Source organism: Oryctolagus cuniculus, chromosome 4 (genome assembly GCF_051225735.1).
Source record: "Oryctolagus cuniculus isolate XC-2025 breed Fujian yellow rabbit chromosome 4, ASM5122573v1, whole genome shotgun sequence".
Classification (NCBI taxonomy): domain Eukaryota; kingdom Metazoa; phylum Chordata; class Mammalia; order Lagomorpha; family Leporidae; genus Oryctolagus; species Oryctolagus cuniculus.
Window position 1 is genome coordinate 55,055,425 of NC_142870.1, and position 13,922 is coordinate 55,069,346.

Genomic DNA, 13,922 nt, shown 5'->3' on the forward strand with positions numbered 1-13,922 from the left:
ACATAATTGTATGTGCTATGCTTTGATGACTGGCCAGGTAGGTTTGTTTACGTCAACAACAACCCAAACATGTATGTTAGGATGCCTGTGATGACATCAGTAAGTCAAGGGAAATTTTTTTTAAAGATTTATTTTATTTGTTTGAAAGGCAGAGTGAGAAAGTGATAGAGAGAGAGAGAGACAGAGAAAGAAATCTTGTATCAATTGGTTCACTCCCCGATGTCCAAAATGGCCAGGGTTGGGCCAGGCTGAAACCAGAAACCTGGAACTCCATCTGGGTCTCCCATTTGGGCACTTGGACCATCTTTTGCTGCTTTCCCAGGTGCATTGCAGGGAACTGGATTGGAAGTGGACCAGCTGGGACTTGAACCAGTGATCTGATATGGTAGGCTGGCATTGCAGGAGGTTGCTTAAACCCCTGTGCCACAATGCCAGACTTAGTGATAGAAAATTTTCAACTCTATTATAATCTTATTAGACCACTGTCATATATTTGGTCCATCCTTGACTGAAACTTTGCTATGCAACTTGTGACAAACTTGGCAGCTTAAAGGACAGGAACCTCTTGTAGTCTAGAAGTCTAAAATCAAGGTGTCAAGAGGACTGGTTCCTTCTGAGGACTCTGAGGGCAGGATCGGTACCAGGTCTCTTTCCTTGGCCTACAGATGGCCATTGCCATGGGTTGGGTATGGTTTAATTGTGTGTTCCCACCAAGGTCCATGTGATTGAAGGGGTGGTTCCCAATAGCAGATTTAGAAGGCCAGCCCTGTGGTGTACCAGGTTAAGCTGCCATCTGCAGTGCTGGCCTCCCATATGAGTGCCCATTCAAGTCCTGGCTGTGCCACTTCTGATCCAGCTCCCTGCTAATGCTTTTGGGAAAGCAGCAGAGGAGGGCCCAAGCTCTTGGACTCCCACACCTGTGTAGGAGACCTGGAAGGAGCTCCTGGCTCCTGGCTTCAGACAGGCCCAGTTCCAGCCATTACAGCCATCTGGGGAGTGAACCAGCAGTTGGAAACTGTCTCTTTTTGTAACTCTGATTTTCAAATAAGTAAATAAATCTTAAAAAAAAAAAAAAAAAAAGCAGGGTTGAGGTCCAGGTCATGGAGGGCATGCCCTCAGAAGGTAGACTTCATTCTCGGGGACCCCTCAGGTTCTGTTACAACCGGGGCAAGCCTGGTCTCACCCGGCTCTCCGTGCTCTGGTTCCAGATGTAACCACTTGCCTGCTCGGGCATTCGCTCTCACCCTTGCCATGCACCCCCTACGTGATGCAGCCACCAGGTGGCCCTTGCCGAGCCTGCGCCATGCTGTTTGACCTTGGAGCCTCCAGAACGTGAGCTAAAGCAATCTCTTTTCTTCGTAAGAGATTTGACTCTGGTGTTTCCTTTGGGAGATGAAAAGTCGATAGATACAGTTGTCTTCTCCCTGTGTCTCTCCATATCCTCTAGGCACACGGTGTCCAAATTTCCTCTACTTACAAGGACCCACCATGTCGGAAGAGGGCTCTGCTCGTAATCTCATTTTAGCTTGATTACGTCTATAACAACCTTATCTCCAAAGAAGGCCACATTCTGAGGCACTGGGGGTTAGGACTTGAACGTGTGAATTTTGGAGGACTACAGTTTGCAACAGTTGGGTTCTAATGCTGGGTTTAGTGCCTTTTTTTTTTTTTTTTTTTGACAGGCAGAGTGGACAGTGAGAGAGAGAGACAGAGAGAGAAAGGTCTTCCTTTGCCGCTGGTTCACCCTCCAATGGCCGCCGCTGCAGCCGGCGCACCGCGCTGATCCTGGCAGGAGCCAGGAGCCAGGTGCTTTTCCTGGTCTCCCATGGGGTGCAGGGCCCAAGCACCTGGGCCATCCTCCACTGCACTCCCTGGCCATAGCAGAGAGCTGGCCTGGAAGAGGGGCAACCGGGACAGAATCCGGCGCCCCAACCGGGACTAGAACCCGGTGTGCCGGCGCCGCAAGGTGGAGGATTAGCCTATTGAGCCACGGCGCCGGCTGGTTTAGTGCCTTTCAAAACTCACCTGGTGCCCATGTACCCATTCAACAGCCACAACTGTCAAAATGTAGGCTCCTTAAAGAAACACAAACACCAGAATGACACATGGCTGTTGCTGCTTATCCTCAAGAAGGTATTTGTGTTACCTGAAACATCTGCTGGTCTACCTTGGCCAGATCCTTTAAAGTAAAAGCACAGGCAGCCAGGCCATGGATGACCACCAGGATTCACTGCCTGCCTGGTCTCCTCTTCCTTTTTCTCATTTACTTTTCACTGCTGCTTGGCTGCATACTCACCCTTTGGCCCTCTTGGCTAGCCCCTCCCCTTCTGCTTTATTGCCCTAAGTTGTCTTTTCCCTCACTACCAGTTCACCTCTTTTCTCTTTCGCTGGAGGATGAGGATATTTGCAAGCAGACAATGCACCTTTTAGGAGGTGATTTGAACTCCCTCCTCAAACATCCGAAAGAAGGGGGACATCTCCCTCCCTGTGACGGAGCATTGAAAGGAGGGATGAGTTGCATTCTTTAGAATGGTTTCTGATTAAACTTCTTGACTTAAGGAGAAGCGAAGTCAGTTGCCTTTCCCAAAGGAGCAGATTTGTGGCTTGGCCTCACCATGGTTTCCTGCCGTGCCTGCAACCCCAGGCTGCTGGTGGCCCTTGTGTTTGGGCTGCTGATGACCATCGTTCTGGGACTGGCCATCTGGAGGCTGGTGATCAGGATCCAGAGAGGTAATGGCTTCCTGCTACAATTATCTCAGAGAGAAAGAAGGCATTGCGCCTCTGTCCCTGCTGCCTAACTGCCACTACTGGAAAGTTCCTAGTCGTTTGATGGCTGGAGGGTGGTTGTATATATGACGGTGTATGTGTGCCTGTGAATGGGAAAGGGGAAGGATAGCATGGTTGAATTGGCTTCTTTTTTAAGGAAAAGGGTTTATTGGGGGAAACCCAATAGACTATAGGGGAGGGGTGAAGAAGGAAAACAGAGAAGGAGAGTGAGAGAGCAAGAGACAAAGATCAGGAGGTGGAGAGAAAGAGAGCCATATGTTCAGGAACAGGTCCTTTTAAAACTTTGCTGGGGGGCGGGCAGGTTGAATTGGCTTCTTTATGCTCTTAACTCCTGGCCGAATTGATAGCAGAGTAATAACAAAAATCATTAGTAACACATGTTTTGGCTTGTTTGGCAAATTCGAGAAAGGTAAATAATTATGGGCATACATATGTACTTGCATACATGATCAAACGTGCAGAATGGAATTGTGTTTTAAAAAGAGAATCTTAGTCATCTTATGCTAAGTAAACTGACTTTATGGTTTACTCAAAATGTCTCACTTTCCAGGTGTAGAACATTACCCGAAAATTAAAATCATTAAACAATGATTTTTTTTTCTCCCTGGTGATTCAAGAAATATTTTCAGGTTCCCTGCTGTGTACCAGCAGTGACATGGGAAAGGCAGGCAAGGGAGGGGTAGTTATGTATGAAACAAGGATGTTCAAGAAAAACTCTGGGGAACTAAGAAACTCAAAAATCCCAAGGGTGGTTCCTTAGGTTGCAGAGGTTCTCCACGAAGGGATTCCACGTTGGGTGTGCTGTAGAAAGTTTCTACAGAGGCTGGGTAAGTAGGGGTAACACATGCCAGTCAAGGGAGCTGCAAGACAGGCATCTGAGCAGGAGGGTGGGGGTAGCAGGCAGGAGCACAACGTGTGGCTGCAAAGATCCGTCGCTGAGGACAACAGGGGTCAAATCCATTGACTGCTGATAGGGTGCTGGTAGCTGGGAATGGGACTGCCCCTCTCCCCTAAACAGCAATATTTACAGGATACTATATTAATAGAATTTAGAAAAGTAGAAAATGTGTCAGAATCAAAATAAGAAAATTTAAGCTCAGGAAAAATGTGATTTTGCTTGGATAAGGTTTGTGTAAAATAGTTTAATTCATATTTAAAAAATTATGAACTAGGTGTTTTGCCTAGTTAGGGCTGCTAAATTTGTGAGATTTCATTTAAGGGGTCCATATTTATGAAGTCTTTTCTTCCTTCTTTTCCTCTTACTTGTGACACCTAACTTATAAAAGACACAGTTACACGGGGCTGGCCCTGTTAGTGTAGTGGGTAAGGCTGCTGCTTGCAGTGCCAGCATCCCACTTGTGCACCGATTCAAGTCTGGGCTGCTCCACTTCCAATCCAGCTCCCTGCTAATGGCCTGGAAAAGCAGCAGAAGATGGCTCAAGTGCTTGGACCCCTGCAGCCACGTGGGAGACCTGGAGGAGGCTCCTGGCTGCTGGCTTTGGATCAGCCCAGCTCTGGGTGTTGCAGCCATTTGGGGAGTGAACCAGCAGATGGAGGATCGATCTCTCTCTCTCTCTCTCTCTCTCTGCCTTTCAAATAAATACATCTTTAAAAAAAAGATACAGTTACACTAAGTCTGATAAAACAAAGCCCAAAGTACAGAAACCACATAAGGAAGAGGGCTGGGTGAGAGAGGGAAGGCTATAATAGTCAAAGTTTATGGGGAGTTGCTTAAAATAAATACAAAAACATATCTTTGGGATTCCTGACCCAAAAGAAGAATAGTCAGTAATGAAAATCTTGATAGGCGCACACTAGCCCCCTAGAAGAATCATTTTGCCTTGCTCTGCTTTATTCAATTGGTTTTTTATAAAAAGAGCTCTCCCTCAGTTTTCAGGTAAACTTTCTTTTTTTTTTTTTTTTTCAGGAAAAGGAGACAGTTACCATTATCATTTAAAGAAAAAGACAAAGACTGGGTCTGTTTGTTGTTGCTACTACACCTTGCGTAGTTAGTACACAGAGCATCTTGCTGGGTACATTCTGTTCTATTCCATTTTATGCCCTTCTACTCACTGAGCTCCTGTCTACTCCACTGCTTTCTTCCCATCAAATCTCATGCAGCTGTTGAATGTTCTCACTTGGTCCCTATGTGGGATAGAGATGAATTGCTTTTAAATTTATTTTTTAATGGTGTGAGAGGCCCTGCATATTTGTGAAACTGTTGAGAACTATGAATGTCATAAATATAATTTTTTTTATTAGAGAGAGGGAACTCTTTCATTGATGCTTCACTTCCCAAATGCCTGCAACAGCCAGGGATGAGTTGGGGCGAAAGATGGATGCCGGAAATTCAATCCAGGTCTCCCACATAGGTGATAGGAATCCAATCTCTTGAGTCATCCCCACTGCCTACAAGGGCTACTTTAGAAAGAAGCTGGAATCAGGAGCTGGAGTCGGGAGTCAAACCAAGGAACTCTGATATGGAATATGAGTGTCTTAACTAGCGTCATGACCACTAGGCTAAATGCCCCACTATGAATGTTTTACTCAGAAAAATACACATAAGCACATATACATAAAATTGTGTGATAATTTTATTGCATTCAAAATGTCAATACAAACAAAACATGTAAATTATGTCTCTCATTTTTATTTTTATTTTTTATGAAAAGTAATGACCTCTGAAAAATAGAGAAAAAAATTTTGCTCTGAGTAAATTTCAATGAGAGATTACAGTTATTTGGCAACACGGTGAAGTTTTTTTTTTTTTTAAAAGTTTATTTTATTTATTTGAAAGACAGATTATAGAGTGGGGGGAGAGATAGAGAGATTTTTTTTCCATCTGCTGGTTCACTCCACAAATGGCCATGATGGCCAGAGCTGGGCCAGCTCTCCCACATGGATGCAGGGACCCAAGCACTTGGGTCATCTTCTGTTGCTCTCCCAGGTTCATTAGTAAGGAGCTGGATTGGAGGTAGAGCCACCAGGACTTGAGCCTTGCCCATATAGGATGCTGGTGTTGCCCGATTAGGTTAAGGCAGTGGCTTAACCTGCTATGCCACAGCATCAGCCATGAGAGTGACCATTACTGTGACAATATGTACGTTATTTATACATTTAATTATAATGCTTACAATTTCAAATATTAATTCACTCTTCTAGGTACTGTACTAAAAACTTCACATACTCTGTCTCCTTTAATCTTGACAACCACCTGTATCTACGTTGCAAATAGGGAAAGTGAGCATTTTTGTGTTTCCATATTAGCTAGAAAGCATTGGGTCTAGACTTGAACTAAGATCATTCTGACTTCATCCTTTGTGGTCTGAATGCCCACACTGTTCTGCCTCTCTGAAGGGAAGACCTCGGTAACCCCAGTCCATCACTTCATGTTTTCTTTTTGAGGCAACAATGGTAGAAAGCCCTGATGAATTAGATCTACAGTAAGCAGTGGAATCAGAGCCTTCTGTGGTTTTGCCAGGTTAAGTTGGGCTGTTTGGGAAGTCACATTGTCTTCCAGTCAACCAGATCTAGATTATTTGTGGTTTTTATAGAATGTACATTAGTATTCATACTTCAGTTTTAAGGTTTTCTGAGTCATCAAATGGTATCTATAGTTTTTTATTTTATTTTACTTTTTTCTGTGGTTAAACTGCCATGGCTTTGCCACCTTCTCTAAGGTTGTGCCAAAGTGCTTCCTCCAGCTTTATGAAGTTCTATAGTTGTCTGGTCTTCTAGTTCAGAACAGCAAAAGAAAAAGCATTGTCTGACAGTATTCACCCTGGTTAATGCCTTTCATGGAAAGACTTCTGAAATTCATTCAGCCCCAAACATCTACTAGTCATTCAAAAAAGCCAAGTGGCTCAACTTAGTCTTAAATATTCTGAGTATGTGTTTTCCTTTTTGTTTTTTAAAATGGGCCATTGATTTAAATGTTAAACAAGCACTTCAAGGCATGACATATAAAATGACTGTGCATAGTATAGAACACTTGTTTATTCTGCTTCTATTTCTTAATAAGATGTCTTGTTAATAGGTCATGGTTGAGGGCTTTGGTTCTGATAAAGTTGATAGCATTTCATGAGAGCAGACAAGATCTGACTCAGAAATTCTTGAATATACTTATCATTTTTATATGCTATTGACAGATACATTAATAATCTTTTTGTCACCAAAAAATTGCACAGTGAGATAGATTGCCAAGTACAATACTTTCTCCTTCTATGCTCCCAGGAATGAGATTTCCTATCTAGTTAAGTTTTGCTTGACAAAGAAATTTTTCAAAACTATGACTTTTGCAATTTCCAAAGGCACTCAGAATTGAAGTTCTTCTCTGACAATGCCAGCTTGCCTCGCTCACTCTTCATCTAGGATTTCACATGATGATCTAGATGTTACATTGACCGTCACTGCCTCAGAGAGACCTTTCTTAGCCATTCAGCAGAAATTGTCCCATTTTTCTCTTTTACATTAATTTTTAGTAGCTTTCACCACTGATAATTTCTTGCTTATTTGCTTCCTGTGTGATTGCCTGTCTCCCTGTTTCTAAAATGAAAGCTCCAAGAGAACAGGGAGCTGATTTATTAACTTGCATTCCCTGCACCTAGGTTATAGTTGTCAATGCATAGCTAATGAGTAAATGATAGAACCATATGAAAACAATAAATTGAACTGTTTTAATCCATTGGGGCTGCTACAACACAAAACCATAAACTAGGTATTTTATAAACAACATACATTTATTTCTCACAGCCCTGGAGGCTGCAAAGTCTGAGATCAAGCACTAGCAGCTTCAGCATCCGGTGAGGGCTTGCTTCTTGGTTGAAGACGGTATCTTCTTGCTACTGCTTTATAGGGCGGAAGAACGGTGGTCTCTTCAGCCTTAAGGGGCTGAATCCCATTTCTTAGGCTTCACCCTCATGACCTAATCATCTGGTAAAAGCCCCACTTCCTAAGACCCTCATATTGGGGATTAAATTTCCAAAGATGGGTTTTGGAAGGATACAAAATACAGTTTGTACCATATACTAAGAGTTGTGAAATAACATAACTATAATAGCTTGTAATTTTCTTCAAAATAGTAAGAGCAATGCAATCCTGTGTTTGTTAAGAAAGATACTATTTTAGGAAAGTGGACATTTGTTTTTTGGTTAAGGAAGACAAATTTAGTTTTCTTCCTTTGTTCCAAGCTATGTGACAAAGGTCTAGGACCCTTGGCGTATATAGCCTTAATTAACTATGTGATCAGCAACTTGTATGATGCTCTTATGTTGTGGGAAATTATGTTTTTCTTGACTTACATTCTTTTCACATTAGGTATTCTTTGTAGAAGAACATCCGCCTTATCTGGTATATTATCAGAATGGACAGACATAAGGCACTCCATCTCTGTTGGCTTTGTGCTTCCAATAACAGGAAGTTTGTAACACAACAAACAATATGACTTTTAGGTGTCCCATCATGCTTGATGATGAAAGTAGAATGCAAATATAATTAAGCCTTAGTGTATTCCTTTCTTTTGTATTCTCCTATTTGAGGAAAGCCTGATGTAAGCAGACAGATGTCCACAATCATAATGGTAGGGCATGGTTTCTTTAATTCCTAAAAATGAGAGAGAATCTTCACCTCAGAACACATTGGCAATGCTATTATGCTTTATTCTATCACATCCTGTGCCTCTCCAGGCTCATAGAATTTCCTGCTCTCTGCTGTCATGACTGTTTCTCCCACCCACCTCCAGATAGTCTAACCTTTGTTCCCTTCCCCAGGACACACCTATTCCTCAAACTTCCAAAAGATTCCGGTAGGTTCAATGTTTCCAGACTCCAAGGTCAGATTTCATAGCACTGATAGTTCTTACACAACCTTAAATGTGAGTTTTCAGGAAAGTTCCAGAGTTTATGGTTTCATAGATACTTGGCTTTCATTTCACTTAATGATAGTACTTCCTGTAGAGGCAAACTTGATAATAAATCTAATTCATGTGGCTTTTCCTGGAGGACAGCTGCACTTGGAGGTTAAAAAGAAAGTCCAGGGAAGTGTTTTCTCTTTTGAGGGCATTGGGTTTTGATGCAGCTGTTGAGCTCTTCAGCATTTTTTTCTTTTTCTTTTTTTTTCGACAGGCAGAGTGGACAGTGAGAGAGAGAGACAGAGAGAAAGGTCTTCCTTTACCGTTGGTTCACCCTCCAATGGCCGCTGTGGCCAGCACGCACCGCGCTGATCCGAAGCCAGGAGCCAGGTGCTTCTCCTGGTCTCCCATGTGGGTGCAGGGCCCAAGCACTTGGGCCATCCTCCACTGCCCTCCCGGGCCACAGCAGAGAGCTGGCCTGGAAGAGGAGCAACAGGGACAGAATCTGGTGCCCCGACCGGGACTAGAACCCGCTGTGCCGGCATCGCAGGCAGAGGATTAGCCTATTGAGCCGCGGTGCCGGCTGAGCTCTTCGGCTTTAATCCTGCAGTTGTAAAGCTCTCTTCTGCCCCTTTACCATTCTCCATTCTTGCTTCTTCACATAACCACCCTCTAAATAAAAATAATAATTTCCATGAAAGTGAATGGAATATTTTTGAGGAGTAAAGCTGTGTTGTTAACTGAGGGGCATGGATTATTTTAACTTTAGAAGCAATGATGTTTAGTGTTGATCACATTTCATTTTATTTTTTCAAAGATTTATTTATTTATTTGAAAGGCAGAGTTATAGAGAGGCAGAGGCAGAGAGAGAGAGAGACGTCTTCCATCCGCTAGTTCGCTCCCCAAATGGCTGGAGTTGTGCTAATCCAAAGCCAGGAGGCAGAAGCTGCTTCTGGGTCTCCCATGCGGGTGCAGGGGCCCAAAGAGTTGAGCCATCTTCAACAGCTTTCCTAGGCCATAGCAGAGAGCTGGATCAGAAGTGGAGCTGTTGGGACTTTATTCGGCACCCATATGGGATGCTGGCATTGCAGGCAGCAGCTTTACCCACTACGCCACAGTGACGGCCCTGATCTCATTTTAAAGTCACTGTCTTACATTAAGGCTAGAATCTTGGTTTCATGGATTATTCCTGGATTTTCAGGTCTTGGGTATTTTTATATTAACTTTTGGAGATGGCAACCTCTGTTAGGTCTTTGATGTCAATCATTGCCAAAAATCTAGTACAAAATATAGTGGCTAACAGTGTGGATGTGGGGAGAGAAAAAATGTACCTGAGTGGGGAAATAACTCCCTGGGCTTAAATCCCAATGCTACCACTGACTAGTGGAGTAAATTTACTCAACATTTCTGTGTCTTGTTTTCCTGTTTATTTTAGTAATAATGTTGCACTCTATCTCATGGGGCTGTTATGAGGACTAAATGAGTTAATGCATTTGAAGTTTTAATATGATGCACGTTGTAAGCACTCAATTTTGGCGACTCTTCCATTTTATGAATTTTTAGGCAATTGAATACAGAGCATAGTTTTCTTCACTCTTGAAATTATACTTTAGATAGATTTCATTGACCTTTGGATTGAGATTCGAGTTATCAAGCTAAAAGTCTACAAAAAGTTTAATCGTTAATTTCAATTGACTAGGTCCAAGCAGAAACAGAAACTGTTCTAAGAATGAGCATATCCTCCTACTTCTACTTTTCAATGATTATGCTATACTCTACCATCAGGGAAAAAGCTTGCTTAAATATATAACTAGGTAGCTAATATTGAGCGATGTTGACTTTACATAAAGACAATGCATTTTTATTTGTATACAGCTTCCAGTTAAAAATGTAATTTATTTATTTGATAGAGAAGGGGGGGAAGAGAGAGAGAGACACACACACTCCCATCTGTTGGTATCCTCCTCAAATGCCTGCAATATCCAGGACTGGACTAAAGCCAGGAGCTGGTAACTCAGTCTAGGTCTCTCACCTGGATGGCAGGAACCCAAGTACTTGAGCCATCACCAGCTGCCTTCCAGGGTGCACATTAGCAGGAAACTGGAATCAGGAGCAGAGCTAGGACTTGAACCCAAGCACTCTGATTGGATATGCTAGTGGCATCTCAGTAAACCAAATGCCTGCCACAGGTGTTCTGTTATTGTTTATTTTAAATCAATTTCCTTAAATATCACCCTTTCATTTAAGTGTCAATTTTTACCGTCATCCAACTGTTTGAAATTTCTGATCTGGAATGAATGGCAGATGCCTGGATTCTATACTCCAAAAGATTGAGCCAGATGCATGATTCCCCACCACTTATTCCAACTGACTTTTCAAAACAGATCCCAATTTTATCTAATTTAGGAGAAGAAATTTTTATTTGGAATCTTCAATTTTATTTTATTTTTTTAAAGCACAATATGTGTGTTTCATAGAAGTTCTGTATTTAGTTTTCCAATATGTGTAGTAAAAATATTGAAAAATGAGCTACTATTTCTTAACCCATTACTTATCAGAACTTAAATGAATGAAGGGGAGCCTGTGTTTGCCGCAGCAGTAAAGATAGGGCTTGGGATGCCCATAGCGCATATCACAATGCCTGGGTTTGACTCCTGGCTCCATTCTCAATTCAAATTTCCTGCTAATGTGCAGCCAGGGAGGCTGCAGATGACAGCTCATGTAGTTGGGTTTCTATCACCCATATGAGAGAACAGATTCTGGTTTCAGCCTCGGATGTTGCAGGTATTTGGACAGTGAATTAATGGATGGGAGATTTGTTTCTGCCTCTCTGCCTTTCATGCAAACAAATAAACATTTTTTTTGAAATCCATGGAAATTGGACTTTATGTTCCTATTGTGGATGCTCAAGGAGAATGAAGCTGCTCTGTGAGAGGGAGAAGGAAATTTGAGTCCAGTACCTGCTCAGCTAGCAATCAGTTACTGATCTGGACCAAGTCACTAGATTATTACCAAAAATGAAGGGTTGGGCTAAGAAATGGCTAATGTCACTTTTTTGAATTCATAATTCTAGAACTAGTTATATGATATCAACAAGCTAATTAATAATTCTGGGTTTGACTCTAAGTGAAATACTGAGTGAACATTAACAATACCTTTGCTATCTTTTATGTGTAATTTTGATATTTCAAAGGCTAGTGTCTCAAAGTAGCTACCATAAGATGATAAACAGGCAGTTATGATAGACAAAGGGATAGTTTAGCTTGGACTAGATATCTTCAACGAAAGTGAAAATGTTAAAGAAGCCAATCATCAAATATTATTGGGTGTGTTCTTTGAGAATTCTTCAAAAAGTTCATGGAAAATGGAATAATATGTTTATTTTGGTGTAAAAACTAGAAATCTGGGAAAGGGCAGTATTGTGGCACAGCGGGTTAAAGCCCCAGCGTCAGTGTTAACATCCAAAATGGGCTCTGGTTTGAGTCTTGGCTGCTCCACTTCCGATTCAGCTCTCTGCTATGGTCTGGGAAAGCAGTAAGAGATGGCCCAAGTCCTTGGGCCCTTGCACCCACATGGGAGACCAGGAATAAGCTCCTGGCTCCTGGCTTTGGATTGGCTCAGCTCTGGCCATTGCAGCCATTTGGGAAGTGAACCTGTGGATGGAAGACCTCTGTCTCAACCTCTCTCTGCAACTCTCTTTCAAATGAATAAAATAAAACTTTTTTTAAAAATTAGAAATTTATGCAACATGTTGTCATGGTATGCATTTTCATGAATTTTTAAAGACCTCTCATATGCATAGATTTCAGTTGTTTTTGCACCAAATTTTAAATCCATTTTTCGTGAATTTCTTGAAATACTCTTCTATTCAGTCGCATTGTGCTAGGATTTGGAGGCACAAGTCATGCGTCTTGTTTTAAAGGCTGTCAGAATACTCCTTAACTATAGAAATCTCTCAACTTACAGCAAAAATGCAGAATGAATAGACATTAAGGGATGTCTCTCTGCTTACAAACATGTAGAAGTTATGCATAATATAATAGTAACTCAAATATATAAGCATTTTTTTTCTTTATGGGAAATCCCAGGTGGCAGAAACAAACAGAAAAGTCAATATCAGAAAGCTGAGCAGTCATGGCCCCAAGTCCTAGAAGTTACGGCTTCAATGCATTCATAGGGACTGGAGGCACGGTTCCCAGCCTGCATGAAGTGGGGCAGTGGGACATGAGCCACCAGCATATGGGTTTAAGGAGTTTCCTCAATGCGGAAAGAAGATTCCAAAAATTCTGGTTCCTTCCCCTGAGAAGCATGAAATAATATTATGTGTTTAGGTCCACCAGTAAGGGGTGGATAGAGGTGTCACTACAAGCAATTGAAGGTCCAAGCTATACAAACTGAATTTGTCCTACCCATAGGGCTTTCTTACCCAGTGAGAAATTATCCTAAAACTACTTCAAGACTACTACTGATGGTGATCCAGGATCATTAAAAAAAATACGAAATTCTCTTGCAGAAGTATTTTCTTTTTTTTAAAAGATGTATTTATTTATTTGAAAGTAGAATTACAGAGAAAGAGAGAAAGAGAAAGAGAGAGAGAGAGAAAGAGAAAGAGAGAGATAGGTCTTCCATCTGCTGGTTCACTCCCCAGTAGGTCACAACGGCTGGAGCCAGGAGCCAGGAGCCAGGAGCCAGGAGCCAGGAGGTTCTTCTGGGTCTTCCACATGGGTGCAGGGGCCCAAAGACTTGGGCCATCCTCTACTGCTTTCCCAGGCCATCGCAGAGAGCTGGATTGGAAGTGGAGCAGCTGAGATTCGAAATAGCATCTATATGGGATGCTGGCACTGAAGGCAGTGGCTTTACCCACTGTGCCACAGTGCCAACCCCTGTAGAAGTATTTTCAAAAGCAAGATCCATGAGACTCTCATGTGCCATTTGTTGGAGAGGGCATTAGATATGATCAAAAGGAGTAACTTCCTGCCAACTGTATAAAATAAGACAACCTGAAAAAAAATAAAAAATATCTTTAAAATGACAAAAAGTGAAAAATAAGCAGTAAAAATTACAACAAAAGAAAAAGGTAATATTTTTAAACATAGGAAAACTTGAAATGTTAACTTATTAAAATAAGATTAGAAAACTTGAAATATAGAAAACAATGTTCCAGTACAGTCTATAAGAAATTCCAGAAGAGAATATAGACTATAGAAGAGCCAACATTTGAAGAAATAATGACTGACAATTTTCCTGGATTTGGGAATAACTGAGTCTCAAGCAGAGAAAATAAAAA

The 13,922-nt window shown here is 41.9% G+C and overlaps 1 protein-coding gene across 3 annotated transcripts in view; it reads left to right on the forward strand.

Moving 5' to 3' along the window:
- Nucleotides 1-2,172: 2,172 nt before the first annotated feature.
- Nucleotides 2,173-13,922, forward strand: part of ADGRG7 (adhesion G protein-coupled receptor G7) — a 95,376-nt gene continuing 83,626 nt past the window's right edge. For 2 of the 3 annotated variants that reach the window (XM_089331565.1, XM_089331566.1), the window contains exon 1: nucleotides 2,173-2,730. In XM_089331565.1, the coding sequence (XP_089187691.1) occupies nucleotides 2,616-2,730 (115 nt within the window). In that variant the 5' untranslated portion in view covers nucleotides 2,173-2,615. The remainder of the gene's footprint in view (nucleotides 2,731-13,922) is intronic. The other variant, XM_002716610.6, reaches the window with a different exon arrangement.